This window comes from Dermacentor silvarum, chromosome 5 (genome assembly GCF_013339745.2).
Source record: "Dermacentor silvarum isolate Dsil-2018 chromosome 5, BIME_Dsil_1.4, whole genome shotgun sequence".
Lineage (NCBI taxonomy): Eukaryota > Metazoa > Arthropoda > Arachnida > Ixodida > Ixodidae > Dermacentor > Dermacentor silvarum.
In genome coordinates this window covers 57,036,041-57,054,870 of record NC_051158.1, presented here as the reverse complement: position 1 = coordinate 57,054,870, position 18,830 = coordinate 57,036,041, and the positions used below count along the sequence as shown (strand labels likewise).

General features: G+C 43.1%; 1 protein-coding gene across 1 annotated transcript in view; it reads right to left on the bottom strand.

Moving 5' to 3' along the window:
• Nucleotides 1-18,830, bottom strand: part of LOC125945637 (uncharacterized) — a 135,081-nt gene that overhangs the window by 56,119 nt on the left and 60,132 nt on the right. The window contains exon 6 of the mRNA XM_049667845.1: nt 12,569-12,595. Within this exon, the coding sequence (XP_049523802.1) occupies nt 12,569-12,595 (27 nt within the window). The remainder of the gene's footprint in view (nt 1-12,568; nt 12,596-18,830) is intronic.

The following is an 18,830-nucleotide window of genomic DNA, read 5'->3' as shown; positions in this document are numbered from 1 at the left end:
TCTCGTTGCTGCCGTCGGGAAATAGCTTTATCAGGCATACGATATTAAGAAGCGCACGCTATATTAGTAAACGCTCGCTTCGGACGCAGGTGATAGTACGTCACGGAACGCCGTCGGGTTTGTCGCGCTGGTCTTGAGATCGACATTCACGCGCAGTTTTAGCGTATTCCGCCCCAGTTTCCCGCACAGTATAATGATCATGAATGATTCCATACTTGAAGACTTTTGTGATGGTAGCAGATTTCATTCCCACCCAATTTTTCAGAAGCAAAATAATATTATTCTGCTTAGCCTCTATTACGACGAAATGGAATTAGCAAATCCTATTGGCATGAAGAGAGCTAGCCGAGGAAAACTCAGTATGTTTACATATCACTTCTAAGTCTCCCACCTCATGAACGCTCCAAGCTAAGCAGCACATTTTTGCTAGGAGTTGGCTACACTTCCTATTTGAAACACACAGCACGTCTGGAATATTTTCTTCATTTCACAACAGTGCTAAAGGCTCTAAGCACTGAACCGGGGCACAGAAAAGTTTTTTGCTGCGCTCATGACCTTGACAGGCGATGATCTGGCTGCCCATTCATTGGCTGGTGTTAAAGAATCGTTTGGCCCTGCAGTGTTTCGTTCCTGCGGCACATGTCTGGGGCAAATGGCCGACTGTGCAGGGCCGAGTCGGCGTGGAGAATGCATTCTCAGGATGTAACGCGAGACAATTGCACTGGTGGAGCAGCTAAAAGAAGGTACATGCGCTGCAGGTCAATGTAAGCTGTCCAAGGAGTTTGGAGTAAATGGAGAGTCCGTGTTGGACCTCTATTCCTTTTTGTTTGGCAAAAGACATTTTGTATGGTCCAATGCATGTTTTACTAGTGGGGATTGTACCGAAAGAAATAGCACATTTTGATAACTGCAGTAAAAGAGAAAGCCTGGCTTTCTAGAGAATAACTGAATGATGCCCTAAGCACATTCAGTTTTCATCGAGCCGTAAGCAGCAGTGAGGGGAATATTTGAGGGGAATCTAACTGTTGTTACTTCTGCGACTGCATCACTGGTGCTAATCCTACACCTTCCGTTGATTCTGGCATCTTTTTTGCTCCAAAAATTCAATGCATGTGCGAAGCCTTGTCCGGTTAGCGCAGATTACTTAAATAATACTGTGTGCGGTTTTGACAGCAGAGGCCGTTGGCCACTTAGAGGAACTGATTGCTGACCACCAGGAAATGTTCTTAAAATGCTATGAAAAATAATCAATGTTTCCCAAGCTACACATGCTTCTGCACATTGTAGAATATATTAAAACCCACGGCCCGGGACGCCATAACTGGACTATGCAATTGGAAGCCAAGAATGCTCTCCCTAAGTCCAAAAATTCTTTTAATTTCAAGAACATGCCGTTATCTGTTAGCGACTTCGTTCAGACAAATACAGCACATGCTCTTTGGAACGACGATGGCACTCCAAGGACAGAGCTTGCCACTAATAAATTAAGCTTAGTCCATGGTGCTCCCTATATCCTCGATGAGAAACTTTGTGAAGCTGGACTGCCTCCTTGTGATGTCGGCAAGGTTGCCCTCTCTGTTGAATCGGTGAGCGCACAGAACATAACGCTCAGAGTGAATGACGTAGTTCTCAGTGGTACACCCCATCCGAACCCATGCTTTTGTAGAATAGCCGATATAGTTTCCCTTGAAGCTCATATATTTTTATTATGCAAAATACAGAGCAGCAAAGTGTATGTGAAAGAAGTTAACGCATTTTGGGGAAGGAGACTTGTCACCAAACTGTAACTACTCCTGCGAGTTTGGTGCTTCCGTGGTCTGTGTTCGTGTACGACATGGATAATGAATATTATTTCATTCCTCAGAGCACCTACACTGCTTCCCACATTTATTCACATTTATTCACTACAATAACAGAAGTTCAACATGCACAGTTTGTATAAATATATCCAACCACTGTAAAATAATTACCACTATGCAAAAGAATACAACCATGTTTAAAAATTGATATATTTTGCTGTCAGCGTTGGTATGTCGAGTGCCGTACGCTACTTGTTATTTCATTGGGGCGCATGATATTTTGTGTGGTTATTGCGTGATGTCCATGTGTGGTTGTACGATGCTATACAGAGGCAGATGCTTGGAGAAAGGAACACACTGAGTGTAAAATTTCATCTGCTTACACTTAGCATTTTGTCAGTGTTTAAAGGAAGAAAATAATGTTTCGATGTGTTGTTTTTGTATGCTCTAACAACTGCGATATGTGTAGATTGATTTCCGAGGCTTAAACACACGTATCTTGACGCCATGAGTCGCAGCAGTGCCATATTTCTTGTGCAAATAAAACTGTTGTTAATGAAGATGAGACATGTTGGTCGACTAAAAGTTTTTTTTGAACCAAGTTAAACATATTGTGATTCTGATTCGTTGCAGAAGACTCTGGCAAGTCTACAGTGGTCAGTAGACAACAAGCTGCCCCAGTTTTCAGCTTTCGTTCAACCACTGCTCAACGGGATAGAAATTACGGAAGAACACCGCAAACAGTCGAAACAACTTCGCCATGAGCTTATTCATTCTCTGAAGTAAGCAATACACTGAGGCATGGTTGTTTGTTTCTCAAGTATTGTTTGAGAAGAAAATTTATATAAGCAGCAAGTACTGGCTAGCGTTTCTTTATGTAATGCTATTATTTGTACTTCTACGGTTACAACTAAACGTATCGTCGCTGCAATTGCATGTAACCTGTTTCCAGCTTGGCACAATTTTACCGCGAGATTAATAAAGCAGCAAATATTACCTTCTCACTTTGTTTCAATGAAAGAAATGCAGTTGAGGAGAAAAACACTGCCCTACGTCGATGGAAGTACTTTGCATTTGAGAGACACTTGCCAATATGTATCCCACCATGCTTTGGGAAAAAATCGCGGAAGGACGTAAGAGGACGTACAAAAGTACCAAAGGTGCGTTTAACATTGCTGCAGCTTGAATAGCATTGAAGATATTTATCTGAGCATTGCCAGAATGTCAATCTTGGCGAACAATATATTTACTGTAATGCACTTATCAATGTCAAGGTGTTCAAATCCTAGGCTGTATTTCTGTAGCGGCTTGTGGAGGCAAGGCTGCACAGGGCACAGCGACGAGAAGCAAGTCAAGCTTCCAAGAAGGCTCCACTCCAGGCCACAGCTGTGTCCTTAGTGCCACAGTTAATCGACTCCGAATCGGCGTCGAAAGAACTGGAAGTATATATACTCAACAGACTATTCTAAATTTGTTTAGGAGGGACGCTGTAAATGCAAGTTCGTCTAAATCTTAACGAACGAAGAGTAATCGCTATTTTGGTGAATGTAATACATATTGTGAGTAAACGCCCGAGAGAGACAGCTTTTCGAACCCAATAAGAGTGCAACACTGAATCATTGAAACGGACGGTTTAGTGTGATATATTTGCAGCTGAACGCTGTGTAATGCTTAATGCATACTGCAATGGTTCTCGATGAATAGCGAAGTAAGGACAGAAACCAATAGTACGAATTTAAATCGGGACCTGGATTTCGGTTTGGAATTTTGAAATAGTCGTTCCGTTTGAAATAGAAGAGTCGGTAACCAGTTATTTTTTTTTTCCTATGCAAGTTGGGAAGGCGCTAGGTCTAACAGGAGCTTTTAACAAGGAAAGAATGGTGGCGCTGTTGCACAGCACTATCAAGATGCGCAATGCCAACCCACACGCTCGGCTGCCAAGCTTTTTTTAAAGAAGAAATTGGTAGTACAAAGTTATAGCTCGTTACAAAACTTTACAGTGGTGATATGGAGTTCGCCAGCATTGATGAGGAGCTGAGAGAGAGACACGCTAAACACTCGCCGATTGCTTTATAAGTAGGCTGATGTTCTATACTCTAATTACATTTTGTCTCATTAGTTTATTTTTCCATATCTCTTGCAGTTGGTGCCTGCAGGTTAAAATGCTCCATTTTGGCGATTCAACATCATGTATTTGTGTGACACTTCACTCGTGATGCAAGCCACTTAGAAAGTACACGAGAAGTGTTTCCACATGACTCTAGAAGTTGTCAGAACTGTAGTGCACATTACAGTTCTAATTGTCTCTAATATTACTCATAGAACAAAGATGAAGTTTCATATTTTGAATTTTTTTCATAATTTTAGGATCGCACTCCAGACGAGAATGGGTCCAGACCAAGGATTGATTCTGTGGACTGTGTCTCCAAAGAGGATCTGTTGTACAGAGAGCGAAGTTGTCATGTTGCGCAAGGAAAGCAAGCTTGAAGGAAGCACTGACGCTCTGCCTCGCTGTATATAATATCAAGGACCTCACATATCCAAGCGCTTTCGATCAAACTTTAGGCGTCGTGCAAAGCACGCAAAGCAATGTTGAAGAGTTCCCCGGTGCTGCATGAGCAGCAAGCTTATAAACATTGTAGCAAAGATGAAGTTACATTGCACCTGCTGACAAAAATGGCGTGCGAAGTTTGTACACTTCGACGCTAAACAATGAATTCTATGTCTCTTCACAAACTATAAGTGCATTGGCGTATGTTCTTGAGTACTTTAATTGCAGATGTTTCTGCACTTCGGAGGTCTGGCTGTTCCACCGGTTCACTCAAACATTACACGCAGCACAGCCCATGAGTTGTATGCGGGTAGAAACCAGGCAAAGAATTAAGCAGTACATTTTTATGTCTGAATTGGTCTAACAAGCCGAAATTTATTTTGACTGAAATTAGTGTTCCCCTTTATCAATAAATATTAGATGTAAATGGAAGAAAGCATTGCAAAATGCTTATTGTTAAACAGCGAGATGTTTTTGGTTTTTAGCATCCCGTGTCTGCTCAGAATATGAGGAACGCCTTAACTGAGGGTTCCGCATAAATTTTATGGCATGGAGGTTTTTTAGCGTGCATTGACATCATACAGTACACGGGTCTCTGGCATTTTGCTTCTATTGAAATGTCGCCGCAGCCGGGAGTGAACGCGCGTCTTCGAGATTAACAGTTGACCATTATAATTACTGAACCGCCGTGGCTGGTTCAATGTGCGCTTCGTTCACAAAGTGCACTGAAATAAAACATGGTTCTGTTATAGGTTGTAAAATACTGTGCACTGGCATATTATATAGACCACTCGCCAAACCTGAAGTACACTATTGCAACGTAACCCACAAAATAATTGGGGACCCTTTTACTCAGTGTCAATAACTATGGTGGCATAATGTAATGGTATAGATGTCCGTCTGCCATGCAGTGTACCCTGGTTCGACTCCTGACTGGCGAGTATTTGGTCTGTTATGTTTCTGAAGTGATATGTAATTGTACATGTATTTCAACGCACATTCGCGGTTTAGGAAGAGATGCGCAGTCACCCAAAAGGGCTTTTTGTTGGAGCTACACTATAGGCCACATGATTTACGGGTCACATAATAGCGAATCATTCCTGTTGTGAGCCGGATAGAAGACACGCCAGTGACGCTTTGAGACACACAAGAATGACCCGCATTTTTTATGAACCTCGCGAACAGTTGGCCGCTTACGTCATAGGCCACTTGCATTGTGAGCCACTTGCACGGTGGGCTGCTTATTTGAGTCAGGTATAGCGTGAGCCGTTATTACTTTGGCCCCTTGCATGGCGGGCCGCCAACTTCGTGAGCCGCCTAATCTGCGCATTTATAAGCGGCTAAATTTTGATCTCGATTTCCGGTATATTTTTATACCATGCAAACTTTCGGACGTTTGCTCAGAGGGCCGGGTAAAAGGGCCGGGTACAAGCGCGAAAAAATTAATCCCGAGTTCCGGTATATAAGCTGTGTTTTATGCAGGACTTCACTAATAAGAGTGTAGCTGTATCTTAAAAGCATGAATATAGAATGGAGGAAGAGGTCAAGAAAATTCAAAACCAAGTGCAGGGTAATTGAAAGTGCAAGTAAACAACCAGGAGTCATCACGAAGACGGTGATAGACAGAGACAGTAAACTGGGTGCGAAGAATGTCAATAAAAAAGACCATGAAGATTTACCATGAAAAAATTACCAGGAAGAAAGTAATTGAAAGGGAACATTGGTAGAATAACACAAAAGGAAATGCCTTCCTTTTTGAGGTTCTAGCTGCTTACCTAAGGACACAAACATACCGGAGCAAATATTCGCAACAGCATAAGGCATGTCTCCACTGCAGATAAATTCTCTAGACAATTCAGCATATGCTCCTACAATGCGAAATTATTCACCCAGCCAGAACCGTAGGTAACATGCACCTTGCAGAAGCGCTGGGATTGAATGCGTATGGAAGCATAAACTGGTCAGAGAATCGAAATCAACTCAAGATGTTTAGAGCATATGGGAAAATAATTAATTGGGGAATTATTTGTACCGCATTTGTTACAGGCATAGGTAACTCTACAGAGTGGATATAAAGGTTTTAAGACGTCGAAATAAGATTATTGATCGGGAGACAACTTAAAAGAACATGAAGCATACCTTATTAGCTCAAGCAGGCCAGGTGACTATTTTCACTACAGCGTTTCAACGGAGATGCCAATTTTTCATATGCATCATCATCATCATTTTGAACAATATCACCGTCATCGAGCAGAACATGAACACTTGTTAGGAGCACTGCAGATTGGATTGAGAATCGGTGAGCATCTGCATGACGAATTAATTTTACTCAGTAAATTGAAGTATGAAGAGAAGGGAAAGCATTATACATGGCTTTTTAGGCATCACAGAAGTGTATAATAACGTTAAACGCAACGTTTTGTAGGATATTCTTCAAGGAGAAGTCATATGCAAAAACTCTACTTAGCTTTTGAGGGATATTTACCTAGACAGCACCGTTAGTGTTCAATGGTCAGAGGTGAGGAGCGAGGAGATCGTTTATATCGCCAAAGCACAAAGACAAGTGTGCCCTTTATTCCCGCTGCCGTTTATGAGGTGCATGTTAAGGCTGCAAAGGGCACTAAAGCATTCAGCACCGGGTTTCTTATCTCACACAAACAGGCAGGCACAATAATAGAGCACCAGCTTACAGACTTTTCTTTTATGCGGATAGTTTTGTGTTGCTGGCCGACAAGCAAAAAAAGTACTGTGAACAGGAGGCTGATATTTCGGATTAAAATTTAGCATTTGAAGCCCGTCTTATGGCGTTCAATAAAAACAGTGTACAGTTTAGTACACGACCAGGAATACCTCGGGTGGGTGAATAGAAGTACCTCAATGATATGGATAAAAGAGGGCATTAGACACATAGAAACACAGGAAAAACAGTAATAGCAAACGGGAAGATAACTGTAACCATAATGAATCACAGAGCGCTGTGGGCATACAATGGTTATATAGATGCTCTGGGGTATGTGGAAAGGTGTATTGGCTTTTAGGACTCAATTTCGAAATGCCATTGTTTGCTTGAGGTCACAGATACGATCAAGACTTGATGGCAACCAAAGGTCAGCGAGGCGCCTGCCATTGGGAACTCATAATAAGACTGCAATTGAAGTCGTACAGCGTGATATGTACTAAATATTTTCTGATGTCAAGGAAGTTCTGAGTAAAATTGATTTCGAAAACCAACTGAATTTTATGACAGAAAGCAAATGGCTTGCGAAAGTGTTCCAGTATTTGTACATGTAAAATATTGACTCACAGTGGAGGAAAAGAACTAGGAATTTACCAGCAAGTTTACGGCCAGTATTTTACAGGTATTTTTTCTTTATTTTATTCAGTCCCCCTGCCCCTTGTCTTGTTTCAACTTCTTCTATTTGCAGGCCGCCATATGATTGTTTCATTCCCCGCAGCACTTTCTGCATCCCTCCTGGGGCTATACTGGAATATATTTCCAATAGCAGTGGATTCCTTGGTGACATTAGGCTCAATGTACCATATGGTCTTTAGGTGTCCTTGTTGACTTGCGATCGTCATCACACGAAATGTCCCATTATAGTCCGCGTTCAGCCTTGGCCCTCTTTTTTTTCAGCACGAAGTCACCGACGTCGAGTGTTGGTCACGTTGTATGTAGCTCCTGTAGAAATTTCTCTTCATTCTTTCACGATACCTTGATATCCTATCTTCAGTTCTTGCTGCTTCTTTGAGCTATATGTTCTGGTCAATGCCAAGACTTACGTACATCCGCGGGCAGATAAGGTGGTTCCGAGTTGCAGCGAATAGAGGAGTGCATCCCAACCGGTTGTAAACGACCGATTGTGGTGAGCTACTGCTGCTTCCTGACAACACTTTCAACCATCAGGTTATGCAAAATAGATGCTAATGTATTCTTTGATGTTCCTGATAGCCCTTTCAGCTTACCAATTTGCTTCTGCATGATAGGATGCAGTGAGCCGTAACTTCAGGTCACGCTTTTAAGCCCATTTCTGTAGCCCAGGACTTGTAGCCCATACATAGTCTTTTGTTTCTTGCTTCATAGGAGGCCATGAGAACCTTGTTGTCAATTTCATGGTGGTTCCCCAAAAGCCATCATGCCCTCCTGATTGGGGGCTATCATGATACAGTCCCAATATTTTTGGAACCATAAATGTTTGAACAGCAACTCATTCATTTTTACTACGTTGCAAAACATCGGATCCTTCCCATATCCTTCCAACGTTTGCATCTTCATGATTGTCTGGAAGCATAATGGCTGACCGTGAAATTGTATCCACATCCTTCATGGAAACTCCCGAGCGATGACCTATTTCAATGTCAAATTGCTGAAGTTCACCCAACTAACGGGCTTCACTATCGCTTCAGCTCGACCATTTTCAATACGTACGTTAGTGCTTCGTGATATTTGTATAGCTTGAACGTTGTGCCTTCCAAATATGAACGGAAGTAGTGTACATCTTTTAAAATAGCCAGAGCTTCTTTTTCTGCCATGGTATAGTACAGTTCAGTTTTGTTGAATGTGTAGCTGTAGTATCCAACTACACGGAGCTGTTGGTTTGGTGGTCATGATGAGTCTTTGATATAAGACTGCTCCCGTTGGATAGTGAGAAGCATCGGTATTCAATTCGAAGGGCAGTGCAAAGTCCAGCAAGCAAAATACAGAATCAGAAAGAATCATTTGGACCAGTTCTTGGTAAGCGCCACCCCATTCCTCTGTCCAAAAAAAAAAGGAAACATCCTTCTGAGTCAATGTTGTCAGATAGCGATATTTCAGAATATAATCTTGAATGAACACTCTGAGATGGCCCACGAAGTCTAGAAACACACGAACTCAGTGTACGTCGTACGGCTTTCCTACTTTTGCGAGGCGAGCTATCGATTCTTCTTTTGTATTTTTCATTGTTCCATCCAAAACTATGCCAAGAAATGTCACCTTAGTTTTGAAGAACTCACTCTTCTTGAAATTAACTTTTAGTTTAGCATCAGATAACACTGTCAGAATATGAGTCAGGTATTCTGTATGAAATTTTCACTTTTTAAAGTACGTGACAATGTCCTCACTCCCCCTGCCCCTTGTCCTGTTTCAACGTCTATCTGCATGCCGTCATATGATTGCTTCAATACACTTCTGAAAAGGTGGAGAAATAACTGTCAACATCAAAAAGATGTGCAATAACTGAAATTATATGCCAACATTCTTCGCAAAACTGTCAATGTAGTAGCGCAGGCCTATAACTCCCTAGAAGTTTTATAACAAAACAATCATTCTGTCTTAATTATTTCAGAAAATGATAGTTATCCTAAGATGATAAGCCTAGTTATTCCGAATGACAGGCATAACTTATTTTCTATCTGATCTCAAAATTTTTACAAATATGCGTGCAACGGCTCGCAAGTCAATTTTCAGACCTGCATCCCCCTTAAAATTTTTGACCCCATATCCTATTTTTTACAATGATCATCTACGTAATTATTGCTTTAGCACTTTGTGAAACTCGCGGAATAAGAACTTTTGCCTACGTGATATAAGTGTTACTACCAGGGTGAAAAAGTCGTCTCGGAATACCTCAGTAAAGCCATCTATGGGTCATACACGCTTGTCCGCAAGTAGCTAGTGAAGTCAAAGCTGAGGTGAAGTCAAGTTCTTGTAACCTTACTATTATTACAATGTGTAAACGGAAAGCTCCCGTTCCCAATAATTACTAACAGCCAATATCCGCACTCCATCTCTACCCGATTCGCTTCTACTAACAGCTATCTATTACCAAAACCTAGAATTCATTACGGTGAATTTACTACTAATTTTTCAGCCACACAACTTTGGAACTCATTACCGTGTCATATTAAGATCTTTCATTTTTACACATTCAAATCAATCCTCCGTGAATTTTTGTACTCGGTGTAATGATTTCATAATTACCGTTTATTATTAACTTATTTGTGTTATTAAAATTGTTTACGATGTTAGCTAATGACTTATTTAATACGGTGTTTTGTACGTTTGCATATAGCTGCTTTGTATTTACATATCTTACTCATTTTTAATGGGAGGTCCCCTGTACAGTCTGTTGACTATGGGACCTCCCTCTGTATGTTTGTATAATCTCCATTTGTAACCTTACTATTATGCACGATAAAGAACTCTCTCAGCAAACCTGAAATTTCCTGGACGGCATTTGTCCATAATGAAACTCATTTGCGCCTTGCGAAACCAATTTCCGAAGTAAAGTTGAATGCCGTTATATTGCATCTCATACATTATTTTCAATGACGAAACCACAGAAACATAAACTTTTCAATTTAGAGCTGGCTGTTATGCCGCGATTACAGGTGACTCGACAACAGGTTGGCAGTAAATTTCTATAGATACTCAAATGTACTGTCCTGAACAGGAGTTTTCATGTGGCGCTACCTACAATAATGCGGTGATGGTGTACTTGGGTCAAATGTATTGAGATAATTGCAGTGTACACAATTATGACTGACCCTCCAATGCTATGTCATCTTAAGATGTAACATTGATTTCAGGATGTTCTTCGCTTGTAAGATTTAAAGGTAGTTACCGCAGAGCCTTTAGCGGCATGGTAGTGTTGCGACCACCGATACGCAGGAATTATGAATGTGCATTTTGTAGTATCATCACGGAACTTTCGTATACTGTAGCTCATGGTGCGTAATGGCGTGGCACGTAGTGGTATACGAAAGTTCCGTGATGATACAAGAGAAGGGACGTACTACATCACTATTCCCGCGAAATTCGTGACAACAACCGTCACGAAATGAAGAAGAAAAACTAGTCGTCTTCTCGCCAGGATTCAACAAGCCGATATATTCCGTACGATGCCGTGTAGCGAAACTCATCCTGCATCCGAAAGACAGCTGCAGCTCGCTAACAGGGTTACAAATAAATTTTATCAAAGAGCCTCACATATACATTGCGGGTTTTGCAGATGTTTTGTTCACATGTGAGAATAAAAACTGCAATAAACCATAAACATTTTTAATAAATCTTTCAAAATATTTCAATATGTCCGCGGGAATATTCCACCTCATTTGCGCGGCTTCAATCGACCTCCATGCGTTAGACTTCGCGTGCAATTTGTAAAATAACTTTGTACGAAGTACAAAGCACAACTCGTCTGTGACGTGAAAATACGTTAGTTGAATCTCTTTATGTGCGCCACTTTACGTTTGGAATTCGCATGCTTAGTTAGTGTACAAAAGCGATAATATTTCAATAAAATTACACTATTTCCCCTATGGCGCCTGTTTGATACGCTGGGAAATTGAGTCAGCACATTTCATGCCTAGTATTGCGCGATGTCTTTTTCTATAGACGGAAGCTGTTACCACATAAGCGATCGCCCACTGTAAGATTAAGCTGGCAAAGTAAAACGTTAGCGGTCGCTTACTGCATTTTCTTTTTATTGATGTTGGTACCTTAAATTAGGGTCGTATTTTTTTTTCGTGTGACGCAAAAAGGTAAACTACAAATTAACAAAATATTGTTATTTACGAATTATTCAACGAAATAACCAAGAGCAATAGCAATAAAAAGTAATCTACAGTTTCTTCAAGGGTAATATGGGAATTAATCATGCTGTGTTATTTCTTGGCTAGTTCGTCTTTATTTGTTAAATTCCTTATTGACTTAGGGCCATTTGTGTACTATGGTAAAGAAGTAGTTCGAGTTTCTCTTACGGACCAGCTGTTCTTGCAGAGATTCTTTTGGGGTGTATTCATTTATGCAAACTGCGTTATATGTGACAATTCTTCATTGCAACCCTCTGCTAGCTATGAAATGAAGCCTGTGAAATCATTGTTAATGGTTATGTCCTTTATTTCCACTCCTACAGAGGTCCGAACAGTATTACCGAACAAACAAATGATCAAACACACAAACAACCAAAGATTGTAGCTCTTAACATGTTTCTTATTTGTCAGTTAAAATCTAAAGAAAATCTCTAAAGCTTCAGTCGGAGAATGCAGCAAATATAAAACAACTATTCCAGTGCCGCATATGTGTGCGGTGGCATGAAAACCATAATTTACACGTATTAAGGGAAAAGCGACAGTTGCAAAGATATCTTTGCTGTTCAGTGTTTACTCCCACATATTACTTGCATATTTGGTGCAGGAAACTTGCGTAAAGTTTAAGAAATAGTAGAAATTTACTTACACACGTGCACTAGATCCAAAACCAGCTCTGAAGAGGAAACATAACGTATATTTTAAATGCAGGTGTCGTAAAACTATTTGTAATAATGTCAGTGCAGAATCAGTGAGTAATATTACATATTAAATCTGATGTCAGTGTTCTATGACTGAGTGCACCTCCTTTACAAAGGTGAACTGTCCCCTCGCCTAAAGGTTGCGTTCGATCAGGAAATTTGGGGAAAATCTTGCCGGCTTGCTCGATGCCAGTGATAAAATTATGGTTGCTACAAAAAAACACATTTACCAGGGTCCCTCTCTACTTTCGTTCTGGTCACGAATCTTCCCCGAAAGTTTCATATCGGGACTGAAGGTGGCACCATAGTCGCTGGCTTTAGCAGAGGGGGTAAACTCTGCCGCGTCAGATCACCCTTTGGTGCGATCACGCAGCCTTTCACTAGGAAAGGTGCCTCTCTCACGTTTAATTTAGCATGTTTCCCGAGTGAACACGCAAAGGGAATTTTGGCAAAATTATTTAATGTGCGATTTGTTTGCACATCAGTTAAACACAGCAACGTCGCATGATTCACGTGGCCCCCCTCCCCTCAGTGACCTTCCTTGCGCAAAATGTTTCGGTTGGTTGTCTCTATTTGCACTTTGTCTAGTCAGTTAGTTCGATGAGTTACTTATATTTGGTTAGAAAGTCGAGTAAGTTAGTTAGGTATTAGTTGATTAGTTATTTAGTTAGTCAAATTTTTATGTTTGCTCACCTATATTAGTTACACATGTTATTAATTTTGTTATACAATAGCTTTGTTAGTTTAAATAGGTTTAGCTTGCTAGTTAAGCAGTTAGCTCAGTTAGGATCGTTAATTACGAAACGTATTCATTTAGTTCATTTAGTTTTTAAATACTCAACCAATATCATGCAATTAGTTTATTAGTTACTTGCCTCTTTCCGTTCACTGATTTGTTATTTATAAACAAAGTTTAGTACTAGTATATTTTGTTATTTACTTATAAGATTGGTAAGTTACGTAAGAAATGAATATGTATCATTTTAGAAGCGATACAGCAGACGTAGCGGTCACTTAAACTGTTGTGTTATGGAATTCGCTGCAGAATCCCCTTTGGGGGCTTGCAGGAACGCTGTGGAGACCATAAGCGAAAATATTCATTCAAGGGCCCTTACATTTTTCTTATTTATGTTCTTGGATTAGCCTTTCAGCACATGTCCATGCGCTCTTCTTTGTCATAGTCATTTATACAGACGTCGGTTGGCGAGCTCTCTTCAAGCATGCATTCTAACTGGCCCAGTTGCTACACAATTCAAATGTATTTCTTGCCAGCGCAATAATTCGCAACATAGCGGCTATGAAATGTGTACGTAAGAGCGATGAGAAATCACACTCTTAATTTATGAAATGCCTTCAAATAATATTGCTAGAATGATTCCATGTCATTTCGACAACAATATTTGGCTCAGATCTTTTACGCCAATAGACTTAGAAAAATCTTAATAATTATAATTACTGCAAAAAAGCGGTCGAACATAGCATTGCACCTAAGTTAGCGGCAAACATATCAAATGTTAAGGGCAGAAAAACCGCTGTGATTAGAAAGCAGGATCCAGTTCTGAGATATTGCTCAGCACGGCGAGCTAAGCTGAATCCGATTTGTCGGCTCTACGCTGTGCGCTGGTCAAGTGCCCTGAGGTATACCATGTGCTCTGCTACTCCAATGCTGCTCATTATCTCGACTGGTGGAGCCGCGGCGTAATTCGGTTCATATCGGTGCCTCCCGTCGTTTTCGCCGATCTTAATGTCCATTAAATATTAGCAGAAACACGAGCCCGGCACGCCACCGGCGGCAGAACATGCGCCGCGGAAGCTACCTAACGAATCGGTCCTGGCATAGTGTAGTAGAATATAAGGTTGTGTGTTCAGGTAGAGCTCATGGCAGTCGCACTTGATGCCGAACACCACGAGATGGCGCTGCCAGAGATCAGAACGGGAAACTCGTCGACCAGCGCCGGAGGTATTTACCACCTTCTTGCCTCGCAACGTTTTAGGGGCGAAGCTCCTTATGGCGGCACCCGTTCCGTCCCCGTCGTAGTAGTAGTAGTAGTGTGTAACCAGTCTGAGAAAAATGAGAAAAAAATTCCGAAGTTGTGTCCGTAGCGCGGAATCGAACCAGGGCCCCCTCGCTTCCGAGCGCGCGGCGTTAGCCCACTACGCCACGAAGCGGACATGGACAAACGCACCACGATGGCTATAAATACCCAACATTAACGAAAGGCCGCGTTTCTAGCGCGTTTCTAACGCGTTTGTGCTAGCGCGTTACGGCCCGTGTAAGAAGCTGGTGTAAGACGCTGTGGCCTCTCCACCTTACCTTCAACGCGTTTCGAACGCGCTGCCCAAAGCGGTGGCAAGTCAAGTTCAAGTTGAGGAGCGTTTGTGAATACGGGGGGTATACTCTCTCATCAGTCATGTGATGGCGTCTGCAAACGCGGTGCACGTTCCGGCATGTGTAAATGGCTGCGTAAGACGCTGTGGCCGCTCCCCCTTACTAGAGAGTACTGCACGTTTCTAACGCGTTTGTGCTAGCGTCCCCTTAAGCGGGAGATCCGATGATTCCCTCCGGAGCTTCGCCCACTCATCATCATTCACCTCGTGGATCTGCTGTCATTTTTATTTATATAAATACGCATTTGGTGCCGCAGCTAAACGTCGCCTCCTCTCCCTCCTCTCCCTCCCTCCCGTCCCCCCACGGCCTTTCGCGTGACGGAAGAAGTGGCGTTTGCTCTATATATATGGTGATTGTAAATGCAACACCTCCTATAAAGACAGTGCCTGTAACGTCGCTCTTTTTCTTTATAGGAGGCGTTGGTAAATGAGGAAAGAGGCTCTTAATTCTGCAGCCCTTCAGGGAGCACGGCGCAGAACGCGTTTTTGTTCTCTGCCGTGCGTTCGCTCCCCCCTGAAGGCGCGCGTCCCTCGCGCCCTTTCACTCGCACATACAGCGTCCGGCGTGCGGCGACAATTTCATCGCCGTTGACGTCATACGGAACCTCACGGCGATGGCGACGGTGACACCGACGGCAGAAACTCTCTTTGAGTGTGCATAGAATTGCTATCGCAATAAAATTTGGAGGACGCTTAAGCTTCTCCTTTAAGACTGGAACGCTATAGCATTCAAATATCCCTGAATGATTGTCCGGTTTCCCGGCAACTGCAGCTTACGTATAAATTCGAAGCATTTCTTGGCGAACATTTGCCGCTTTGGCAGTATATAGCCGCCTAGGTCTTTGTGCCCTCCTGGTCGCTTCGTTACCTTTGTATGTACCAAAATTCGCATAGTATGACAAGAGTCTATGGCGAACATAAATGATAGGCCATGAGGTGAATGTCATGACATGCGTGTCATGTAGGTCATGAAACAGCCGCCTACGTCTTTGTGCTCTCATGGTCGTTTCGTTAACTTGGTATGTACCAAAATTGGCATAGCATGACAAGAGTGTATGACGAACATAAATGATAGGTCATGACATGATTGTCCTATCATTTACGTTCATCATACATTCTTGTCATACTATGCCAATTTGCTGTCATGACATGTCATGTCGCATGCCATCTCATGGGTGCAAGTCATGACATGCGCGTCATGTAGGTCATGAAACAGCCGCCTACGTCTTGGCGCTTTCATGGTGGTTTCGTTAACTTGGTAGGCACCAAAACTGGCATAATGTGACCAGAGTGTATGGCGAACACAAATGATAGATCATGACATATGTGTCATGACATACGGGTCATATAGGTCATGACAATGACCCAGCGAAAAAAAGATTAACATTTAAAAACCACTGAAACCGGTTGGGATGTGTGTACTAAGTGAAGGGAGCACTAAGGGATGATAGTAGAAGTCACACTCATGAGCACGACTCAGGAAAAATGAATATGACTCAGCGAAAAAAGATTAACACTCAAAAACTACTGGAATGGGTTCGGATGTGGGCACTAAGGGAATGAAACACGAAAGGATGATGGTAGAAGTCATATTCACGAGGATGACTTAGAAAAAATGTAAATGATTTACCGAAAAACGCTTAATACTCAAAAGCCACTGAAATTGGCTCTGACATGGGTACTAGGTGAAGGAAACACTAGAAGATGATGGTAGAAGTCAGTCACGACCACGAATCAGCAAAAATGACAATGCTTCAACGAAAAAATATTAACTCTCAAAAACCAAATGAATAGGCTCGGATGTGGTACTAAGTGAAGGAAAAGGCTATAGGTTGATGGTCGAAGTCATAGTCATGAGCATGACTAAGGCTTTTGCCTTAGGGTCTCTTAGGCGTAGCTAAAGTCACTCCCGAAGACTCGTGACATGGATGTCATGACATGCGCATCATGTAGGTCATGAAACAGCCGCCTACGTCTTGGTGCTCTCAAGGTCATTTTGTTAACTTGGTAAGCTCCCCGTACACTATTTTGCATTATATCGATTCCCACAGGGCGTGGGATCTTCCGGCTTTCTAACAGCGGACCTGTTTAAGCCAGCTGTTAGTCCGTAACGCGTCAGGGAAAAAAACCTTGCTGAGCGATGAGTCACCTGGGTTGCCTAGCGACCACCTCGCGGAAAGGCATGTCCTTCGCCTCCTCTCCGTGCCTTGCACTGTTGCCTTGAGATGGGACGTTAAAGAGAGGGAAGGAGAGCATGCGCGTGGAGCGTGCTATGCTCGGGAGAGAGAAAGAGAAAATGAGAGCGAGAGAGAGAGAAATTGTAGCAGCACGAACGAGGCCCCGTGCAGAGCTGCTGTCGACAACGTCCCCGTTTCCCCGTTATTCCGCGTTCGCGACGAATGCGAGCGGTGTCCGTGACTGCAGCAGGCACCTCTGGCGGCGGCTCGGCAGGTTTTGAGCAGCCACGCACCGGCAAGTGTGAAGGCACAGCTTGGCTGTGACGTCACCGGAGAGAAAAAACACCGCATATCCACGGGGTGAATGATGATGAGTCGGCGAAGCTCCGGAGGGAATTATCGGTAAACCGTGAATCTTCCGTGTAATTCGCCGAGACTCGCCGCGCTAAATCGAACGATTGACTTCCACCAATGACACGCGCCATATGTGACGTCATTCCTATTTTATAACAGCGCCCTTCATTATAATTGCACCATCTCCCGCTTAAGGGGACGCTAGCACAAACGCGTTAGAAACGTGCAGTACTCTCTAGTAAGGGGGAGAGGCCACAGCGTCTTACGCAGCCGTTTACATATGCCGGAACGTGCACCGCGTTTGCCGACGCCATCACATGACTGCTGAGAGAGTATAACCACCGTATTCATAAACGCTCCTCGACTTGAACTTGACTTGCCACCGCCTTCAACGCGTTTCGAACGCGCTGCCCAAGGCGGTGGCAAGTCAAGTTCAAGTCGAGGACCGTTTATGAATACGGGGGTAAGGCGGAGAGGCCACAGCGTCTTACACCAGCTTCTTACACGGGCCATAACGCGCTAGCACAAACGCGTTAGAAACGCGCAGTCTTTCGTTAATGTTGGGTATTTATTGTCACCGTGGTGCGTGTGTCCATGTGCGCTTGGTGGCGTAGTGGTTAGCGCCGCGCGTTCTGAAGCGAGGGGTCCCTGGTTCGATTCCGCGCTACGGACACAACTCCTTAAGGTTGTGGGTCTGTCCCTCCTCTATAGTATGTAGTAGTCGTCGTCGTAGTAGTAGGTAGCCACGTCTACTTTTATGAAAAAAAAAATTCCGAAAGTTGTGTCCGTAGCGCGGAATCGAACCAGGGACCCCTCGCTTCCGAACGCGCGGCGCTAACCACTACGCCACGAAGCGCACATGGACACACGCACCACGATGACAATAAATACCCAACATTAAGGAAATACTGCGCGTTTCTAACGCGTTTGTGCTAGCGCGTTACGGCCCGTGTAAGAAGCTGGTGTAAGACGCTGTGGCCTCTCCTTACCCCCTTATGCATAAACGCTCCTCGACTTGAACTTGACATGCCACCGCCTTGGGCAGCGCGTTCGAAACGCGTTGAAGGCGGTGGCAAGTCAAGTTCAATTCGAGGAGCGTTTATGAATACCGGGGTTATACTCTCTCAGCAGTCATGCGATGGCGTCGGCAAACGCGGTGCACGTTCCGGCATGTGTAAACGGCTGCGTAAGACGCTGTGGCCTCTCGCTCTTACTAGAGAGTACTGCACGTTTCTAACGCGTTTGTGCTAGCGTCCCCTTAAGCGGGAGATGGTGCAATTATAATGAAGGG